Genomic DNA, 9,065 nt, shown 5'->3' with positions numbered 1-9,065 from the left:
TCGTTTTTGGTATTCATTTTATTGTGTTTTATTTCCTTATTACTTTAAATATTTGCGAATAAATGTTGTGGCATTTCTGAAATAAATGACTGAAACTAACCAAGAGTTTTGCAAACAAGATGCATCCATACATGCATTCATACATTGTCAAAATAGAGACTCACTCCGCCCTTTCTTCCACCAGTTTCACGCTAAATCTTCAACACCAGTACAATACTCGCGCCCGAGCAAGACAAAGGATGGCTGAACAAGAGCAAGAGAGCGCCCGAGTTAGAGCTGAACTGGACGAGATCAAGGGAGGCATGTCCCAGATGAGAGAGATGCTGCAAGCTTTAACCTTCAGATTTGAGATTCCGCAAGCGACCGTGATTTTAGAGACCACGGGCCCGACAGTGGAAGTCCAACCTCAGAGGACGTTACCCTCAACCCTTCCTCTGTATGGGCTACCTTACGACTTCGTCCCTCGAGCGGAAGTAATGCACGACATGGGGCAATCTGTCCAACAAGCCATACCATTACCGGTTTATACCGACGCGCGCCCAATCATCCATATTGTTGCTTCACCAGCTGCCTATGCTAGGCATATTCCGTACTTTGAAGATCAACATCACATGTATCATACTGTCGAATCAACCATTGTTGGTGACAAAGTAAGATTTGAGGATTTCAGAGAAGTAAAGGAGAACATGCAACTCCTTGAGAAGAAGTTTCGAGATTTAGAAGAAGACCACATCTTTGGATCTGCCGCCAAAGAAATGTGCCTTGTATCTGGGTTGGTGATTCCGGCCAAATTCAAAACTCCAGACTTTGACAAATATAAGGGGCATACTTGTCCAAAGAGCCATCTCATCATGTATTACCGAAAAATGGCTGCACACGTGGAAGACAACAAGCTGATGATCCACTGTTTTCAAGATAGCTTGAGTGGGGCTCCTTCCAAGTGGTATTTAAGTCTGGATTAGAATAGGATCAGATGTTTCCAAGACCTGTCAGATGCGTTCATAAAACACTATAAATACAACATGGACATGGCGCCTGACAGAAGACAGTTGCAAAGCATGTTCCAGCATGAGAAGGAGTCCTTCAAGGAGTATGCTCAGAGATGGAGGGAACTGGCTTCTCAAGTTGAACCACCTCTTGCTGAAAAGGAATTGGCCGAACTATTTATCGACACTGTCCAACCCCAATTCTATGAGAAGATGGTTGGAAGTGCTTCCTTGGGATTCTCCGAGCTTGTTGCTATAGGGGCTCGCGTCGAGTATGGTTTAAGAAATGGAAAACTTGCGGCTGTAGCTGGAACTTCAAATGCTAATCCAAAGAAGTTCTCTGGAGGGTTTCCCAAAAAGAAGGAAGGGGAAACAAATGTTGTGACTGTTGGCCAAGGAAGAGCCCCTCCAAGAAGGAGACAACAACAATATTCACCTCAGAAGTATGTTCAAAAACCCTTTCCATATCAGCAGCCCCTGTATCCCGTTCAATACGCCCCACAACCGTATGTGGCTGTTGTGACGCCCGCCTTTAATCAACAACCTGCTCAGGCCTATCAAGCGCCTCTGGTTTATCGATCGACTCCAGTTCAACAACGTGATTCGGTTCCTCCAGCTTATCAACAAGCACCAACAACTCTTATCTATCAACAGCCGAGAGCTCAAGCTCCAAGGAAAAATGCTCAGAACCAGAATAGGAGGCAAGGGGATAGGGCGACCTTCAATCCAATCCCAATGTCGTACACTGAGCTTTATCCCTCCCTGTTGCAAAAGGGTTTGGTGGCTCCCAGACCTATGAGACCTCCACGTGATCGTCTTCCTCCATGGTACAACCCTAATGCACACTGTCCTTTTCATGAAGGTGCCCCCGGGCATGACCTAGAGGGTTGTTATGCTTCGAAGCATATGATTCGTGAATTGATTGAAAGCAAGATCTTGTCTTTTATGGATATGGGACCGAATATGAAGAACAATCCTCTTCCTCCCCATGGAGATCCTACAGTAAACGCCATTGAAGATGCCTCTGTTGGTGTTACGGTTGATAAGGTGGATGATGTTAAGACTCCTTTGGCAGCGTTCCATGCCCGATTGGTGGAAGCTGGCCTGATTAATGTTCGCCATGACAAGTGTGAAAAGTGTGCCACACACCCAAGAGGGTGTCAGATGGTATGAGATAATATCTAAAACTTGATGAATAAAGGAGTGCTTCAAATCTCCAGTGTTGCAAAGAACGAAGACGTGTTGGTAATTGAACCTTGTTTCAATTTACCTGAACCAGTTGAAATCCCATATTACAGTGGCGGGGTCGTTCCGGCGAATAGTCAGTCGTCACCCATTGAGATATGTATGCCCATGCCTTTTCCATATAAGAGCACCAAGGATGTGCCTTGGAAATATGAGATTACCGCTGTGGACAAGGTTATTGAAGGAAGTGCAGACTTTGAAGTGACAGAAGTTGTGAGTGAGGACGTCACCAATATTGCAGGAATGAGCAGAATGACCCGTAGTGGTCGAATCTATACGCCTGAATTCAATGTGACTCCTCAAGGGCCAAACAAGGAATCAACAGTTGCAGCTCCCACTAAAGAACCCGAAGTGGTCCAATCCGAAGATGATGTTGAATTCTTGAAGTTGATCAAGAGAAGTGACTACAAGGTTGTGGGTGCCCAAGCTCATGTAACACAAAGCATAACAGTTGACCAATTTGATGGAGTAGTTGTGAATATCACAACTTGCAATACTTTGAGCTTCATTGGAGAGGAATTACCTGAGGATGGACAAAATCACAATCGTGTTCTCCATATCTCGGTAAAATGCAAAGATGATGCTTTGGCAAGAGTTTTGGTTGATACCGGATCTTCTTTGAATGTTATGCCAAATAGAACACTCGCCAAGTTATATTATCAAGGACCAGCTATGAAACCTAGTGCCTTGGTAGTGAAAGCTTTTGATGGTTCCAGGAGAACCGTGATTGAAGAGGTTGAATTGCCCATATTGATTGGTCCTCACGTATTCCCGATTAATTTCCAAGTCATGGATATTAATCCAGCGTATAGCTGCTTGCTGGGACGTCCTTGGATTCATGCTGCAGGGGCAGTCACCTCCACTTTACATCAAAAAATGAAGTTTGGGGTGGACAATCAACTAATTATCATCTCTGGGGAGGAGGATTTTGTGGTCAGTCACCTTTCATCCTTCAGGTATATCGAGGCTGATGACGATGCTTTGGAAACTTCTTTCCAAGCTCTTGAAATAGCCAATGCCACTTTTGTGGAAATGAAGGACCCGATTGGGAAAGCTTGTTCATCTTTCACTTCTCTGAAAAGCACAAAGTCTAGCATTGAAGGAGGAAACCCTGAAGGTTGGGGTCAGCTTATTGATGTTCGTGAGAAGCATGATCGCTTTGGTCTGGGATATGTGCCTTCCGCTGCGAAAGAAGCCCGAGTCCCTGCAAAGGACAACACCTGAAGCATCCAAGAAGTATTCCTTAGCACAGGATTCATCCATGGAGATCAGGTCAATGCAATTGAAGACAACACCGAAGACGAAGATGAGCCATGTTTGGTTTACCGGTGTGAAACATCTTTGAACAACTAGAAGGCGGTTGAGATCCCCAAAAAATTTCCTTTGTCAAAGTAATAATTGTTGTTTTTCCTTTCAAATCCTTAGCTCTGCCCAAGGCTAATGGATCATGTTGTAGGGCCCCTTTCCATTTTCAAATAATCATTATCAATGAATGAAAAGGCATTTTGTTAAATTCTTATTATTCATTTATTTTGATTTCTCTTAAGAAAATGGCAATCTTTTCAAAAACAAATCTTTTTCCATTTGTGCATATTCTATTTTTACTTTTCTAAAAAAAATCAATCATTCAAACATGCAGAATAAATGATAACCCCGTTGAATCCAATGACTTTACTCCCTCTCATAACTTTGACTCCCCTATCTACCAAGCGGAAGAAGAGGGTGAGGAAGATTGTTAGATCCCCGACGAATTGGCAAGGCTGCTCGAGCACGAGTCCAAAGCCCTACAGCCACATGAAGAATCGGTGGAAACAATCAACCTTGGCACAGAGGAAGAGAAGAAAGAAGTCAAAGTCGGCACCACACTTGAAGCAAACGTCAAAGAGAGATTAGTCAAGATGCTACAAGAATATGTGGATGTATTCGTATGGTCATACCAGGATATGCCAGGTTTGGACACCGACATCGTTGAGCACAAGCTACCACTTCAGCCAGACTGCCCGCCAATAAAACAGAAACTCCGAAGAACAAGACCAGATATGGCTCTGAAGATTCGTGAGGAAGTCATGCGACAATTTGATGTTGGTTTCGTCGCAGTGGTGAAGTACCCACAATGGGTAGCTAATATTGTACCTGTGCCTAAAAAGGATGGAAAGGTGAGGATATGTGTTGACTATAGGGATCTGAATAAAGCTAGTCCAAAGGACGATTTCCCTCTACCACACATTGATACTCTGGTAGACAACACTGCAAGTTTTGCTGTATTCTTCTTTATGGATGGTTTTTCGGGATACAATCAAATCAAGATGACTCCAGATGACATGGAGAAGACCACCTTTATTACCCCTTGGGGCACGTTTTGCTACAAGGTGATGCCTTTCGGTCTCAAAAATGCTGGGGCAACTTACCAAAGAGCTATGGTCACTCTTTTCCATGATATGATGCACAAGGAGATAGAGGTCTATGTTGACGACATGATCGCTAAATCTCAGAATGAAGAAGATCATATAAACCATCTGAAGAAGTTGTTTGAACGCCTCAGAAAGTTTAGATTACGATTAAACCATGCAAAATGCACATTTGGTGTCCGTTCAGGGAAGTTGCTTGGTTTCATCGTTAGTCAACGAGGAATTGAGGTGGACCATGACAAGGTCCGAGCTATACAAGAAATGCTTGCTCCACGCATCGAGCGAGAAGTCAGAGGTTTCCTTGGACGTTAGAATTACATCTCAAGGTTTATCTCACATATGACGGCCACATGTGAGCCTATCTTCAAATTGCTTCGAAAAGATCAAGCTGTTGATTGGAATTCTGATTGTCAAAGTGCTTTTGAGAAGATTCGTCAATACTTGCAAGAGCCTCCTATTTTAATTCCACCTGTCCCAAGAAAGCCATTAATCGTGTATCTGACCGTACTTGAAGGGTCAATGGGATGCTGTTAGATGCCCAAAAGTGCTTATTTGAGCTATCATATGTGGGCATCTTTCACTCTATTTCCGTGCTAAATTGTCTAAATCACCTTTGTTTTTGATGAAATGCATTACATTGATAAACAAGCTTGGTGCCTTTGATTTGTGTGTTATTGTGCAGGAAAAAGGCATGAACTAATTGAAAATGAAGACACAAGAAAATTGGAAAAGGAACCAATGAATACTAGCATTCATCAACCTGCTCGCTAGGCGAGCTGCTAGCGAAAAGCTCCAGTAAAATGTCAATAAATTCGCTAGGCGAGCTGCTAGCGAAGGTGGTAGCGAGTTCGTTCAATTTTGGTGAAAAGCGCAGCCAGCACTCACTCTCTAGGCGAAGCTCTAGCGAGTCCCCAGCGAGCATTCCAGTAGCAAAACCTCTCAACCTCGCTGGGGCGAAGGTTGGAGCGTGTCCTTCGCTAGGCGAACATGACAGTTCAACAGACCCTGTTTTCTCTGGGCACAAGTGCCTTTGGTGCCACAATTTGACCCTCGCTAGGCGAGCCATTCTGCTCGCCTAGCGAGCATGACAGCCCAGTACTACTCTATAAGTAGCAGGTGCCACTTTTGAGCACGATACCTAGTTTTACAGCATTTTTCCACTTTTGTACTTTTGTTAGATATTTTTACAGCATTGTTCTTGGGGAGCTTTTATGCCCTAGATTTCATTTCTCTTCATCTTGTAACCATCTTCTACAAAAAGAAGGTGGATTCCCATCCAATATCGATTATCCGACTTGGATGTTGATCAACCTTCTTCCGAAACTTACCGACCAAGCTACCATGAAAATGAGTAGCTAAGTCATCCATTTGTCAAGGTTAGATGTAGGTGATTACTAGCTTTGTGTGTAAATGTAAGGATCTTCATGTGTAAACTCTTTAATGGTGAATATATGATGAAAACTTTGTTTCTATTTAAAACTCTTTGTGTTGGTTTATGATCGAGAGATGTTTACCAACTCTTGACCTAGGTTTTCATCCAAACTTGTTTGTTAGCTAGAGATAGTAATGAATGATTTTGTTCACCATAAGGTTGAACCAAAAAGTTGTCATTTTGATAGATTGTGTTCGAGAGAAACAATGGATCAAAATGGGAAAACTCACAATGTGTGTTCGAGAGAAACATATTGGGAGGACTTTGTGAAATAATTTATCATCTAAAGGAGTTTATAAGAGTGTTGACCGAACAAATACATGCAAAGTGATCATTGAACCCTAACTTTGGCAATATTTCTCATTTATTCAAACCATAACTTTTACCGCAATTTATTACCTTTTTATGCAAGATAACGTGACAACCAACCAAAACCCTATTGTTACATTGAGTTAGAATTAATACAACCATCGAACGGCGGTGATATCTTACAATCCCTGTGGATACGATAACAAAAACCCGACACGTAAATTTACAACTAACAAAATGGCGTCGTTGCCGGGGATTGTAAATTGATATTGCGAGCATCGCAATGGTTGTTTAAGTTTTAGCTTGTGAATTTTTGACTTGTGCTTGTAATCTGTTTGGTTTAGTGTGCAGCTTACGTTTTATGCGAGGGCAAATCCCTGTGGACAAACTTCTTTTTGATCCTGAGATCGAGAGAACCGCAAGGAGGCTCAATAGAAAAACGAGACGTAGGAGGCAACAGGCTAGACAACGCCAAGAGCAAGGAGAAAGTTCTTCAACCACAAATCCACCACCATTCATACCAAACATGGAGCCACAACCACCACCACCTATTTCTACTCCATGCATCAATAGTCCAAGGAACACCGCTCAGTTTGCCAACCACACCGGAAGGCAAGCTGAGATGAAAACGGGAACTCTAAATCTATTATATGGAAGTCCATTCACCGGAATGGACCATGAAGACCCATTTGCTTTTCTCACAAAATTTTATGAGATAGCATTGGCTGCCGGAGTGGATCAGGCTCAGGAGCTTCCGTTGTTCAGACGATTATTTCCCCACGCTTTGCTCGGTAAAGCAAAGGATTGGTACCTAGATCAAACACCAGCCGTAATGACAGACTGGAACGTGTTAGAAGAGAAATTCATCGAAAGATTTTTCTCCCATAACCGATTCATGGAATCCAAGACGGCCATCTCGGTGTTTTCACAAGGAACCAGTGAATCTTTGAATGAAGCGTGGGAAAGATTCAAGTCCATGCTTCGGAAATGTAAAGGGCATGGATTTGATGAAATGACTCAAATCCATATCTTCAGAAATGGACTTCAACCAAACTACAAAACGTTGTTGGATGCTACCTCGGGTGGCTCTTTATTGTCAAAAAGTGCCGAAGAAGCCACAAACATCATAAATCGAATGGCTTTAAATGATCTTCAGAGTCAAAGTCGAGGAAATTCTTTGAAGAAGGCGGGAGTGCTTGAGCTAGGGACGAATGATGCCATCCTTGCCCAAAACAAGCTCATCTCACAACAAGTGGAACTCTTAACGCAACAAATCAAAGAGTTAAGAGAACCGTCAAAAGCTAAACAAATAGCTTGTTGTGAACTTTGTAAAGGAGAACATGACACCGGATTTTGTCCACCTCCCGGTTTTGACGAAGTAAACTACATGGCCAATCAACGGGACTATCAACCGAGATCACAACAACAACAACAACCTTATCAACCGCACCCTCAAAATCAACAACAACATTACCAAGGGAACCAAGGGTTCCAACCTAGAAGCAACTATTATCATAACCAAGGTTATGGAGGTGGTTCTTCTAGCCGTCAAAACCCTCCCCAAAATCCTTATCAACCTCAACCTCAACAACCGCCGGTCGTAACTTCTAAATTGGAAGAGACATTGACGCAATTCATGCAAATGTCAATGGCTAACCAAAAGAGCAATGACGCGGCCATAAAAAATCTCGAGACTCAAGTTGGGCAACTTGCCAAGCAACTTGCGGAACAACAAACCGGTCCTTCCTTTTCGGCAAACACGCAAACAAATCCTAATGCACATTGTAAGGCGATCATGACGAGAAGTGGGAGGGAGTTGGGTAGTGAGAATAAAAAAGGAGTTGAGAGTGAACAAAGAGAGAAAGAGAAAGAAATTGAGGAGGAAATATTGGAGGAAAATGTTGATGGTGAAGTAGGAGAGTGGAGTGAGGGTGAAGAAGTTGAAAAGAATAAAATAATGGTGAAGTTGAAAAGAAAAAAGGTGTGGAGATTGAGAAAAATACAAGTGATGAGGTAATAGGGGAGGTAGTGAAAAAGCCTAGATGGAAGAGTGCTAGAGTTGCAAAGGGAAAGGAGGTAGTGAGCGCTACTCCAATCCAAAACCTTCCTTATCCTCATGCTCCGTCCAAAAGGGAGAATGAACGGCATTACGCCCGGTTCATGGATATTTTTAAACAGTTGCAAATCAACATTCCGTTTTCCGAAGCCTTGGAGCAAATGCCCAAGTATGCCAAGTTCATGAAGGACATACTAACAAAAAAGCGGAGGTATACGGAACCGGAGACCATCGTCCTTGACGCGAGCTGTAGTGCCATTATTCAAAGGACGCTTCCTAAGAAAGAGGTTGATCCGGGAAGAGTTACATTGCCGGTTAAAATTGGTGACGTCTATGTCGGGAAAGGACTTATTGACTTGGGGTCAAGCATTAATCTTATACCTTTGTCAATTATCAAGAGACTTGGCAACATTGAGATTAAGTCCATCCGAATGACGTTGCAATTGGCGGATAAGTCAACGACCCATCCTCATGGCGTAGCCCAAGATGTTTTGGTGAAGGTCGACAAATTCTTTTTCCCGGTCGATTTTATTGTTATTGATATGGAGGAAGATGATGATGCTCCGCTCATCTTGGGCCGACCGTTCATGAAGACCGCGCGAATGATGATAGATGTTGATGACGGTTTA

The 9,065-nt window shown here is 42.9% G+C and overlaps 2 protein-coding genes across 2 annotated transcripts; both read left to right on the top strand.

Annotated features, from left to right (window-relative positions):
- The first annotated feature begins 239 nt into the window (after positions 1–239).
- Positions 240–962, top strand: LOC127138121 (uncharacterized). The gene has a single exon (XM_051064522.1). It carries the CDS (start codon positions 240–242, stop codon positions 960–962), a length of 723 nt encoding a protein of 240 aa, XP_050920479.1.
- Positions 963–1,028: 66 nt separating this feature from the next.
- On the top strand, positions 1,029–3,111 carry LOC127138120 (uncharacterized). The gene is made up of 3 exons (XM_051064521.1): positions 1,029–2,122; positions 2,207–2,996; positions 3,079–3,111. The coding sequence occupies exons 1-3, from the start codon at positions 1,029–1,031 to the stop codon at positions 3,109–3,111; spliced, it is 1,917 nt and encodes a 638-aa protein (XP_050920478.1).
- The last annotated feature ends 5,954 nt before the right edge of the window (positions 3,112–9,065 follow it).

Source organism: Lathyrus oleraceus, chromosome 4, assembly GCF_024323335.1.
Source record: "Lathyrus oleraceus cultivar Zhongwan6 chromosome 4, CAAS_Psat_ZW6_1.0, whole genome shotgun sequence".
Classification (NCBI taxonomy): Eukaryota; Viridiplantae; Streptophyta; class Magnoliopsida; order Fabales; family Fabaceae; genus Lathyrus; species Lathyrus oleraceus.
This window is presented reverse-complemented; position numbering and strand designations above follow the sequence as displayed.

Bases quoted from the DNA above. Each gene is read 5' to 3' on its own strand.
- LOC127138121 (XM_051064522.1), top strand. From the start codon at position 240: ATGGCTGAACAAGAGCAAGAGAGCGCCCGAGTTAGAGCTGAACTGGAC.
- LOC127138120 (XM_051064521.1), top strand. From the start codon at position 1,029: ATGGCGCCTGACAGAAGACAGTTGCAAAGCATGTTCCAGCATGAGAAG. The intron at 2,123-2,206 runs GTGTGCCACACA...TCAAATCTCCAG, and splicing joins CGCCATGACAAGTGTGAAAA to TGTTGCAAAGAACGAAGACG. The intron at 2,997-3,078 runs GTATTCCCGATT...TTCATGCTGCAG, and splicing joins CCATATTGATTGGTCCTCAC to GGGCAGTCACCTCCACTTTA.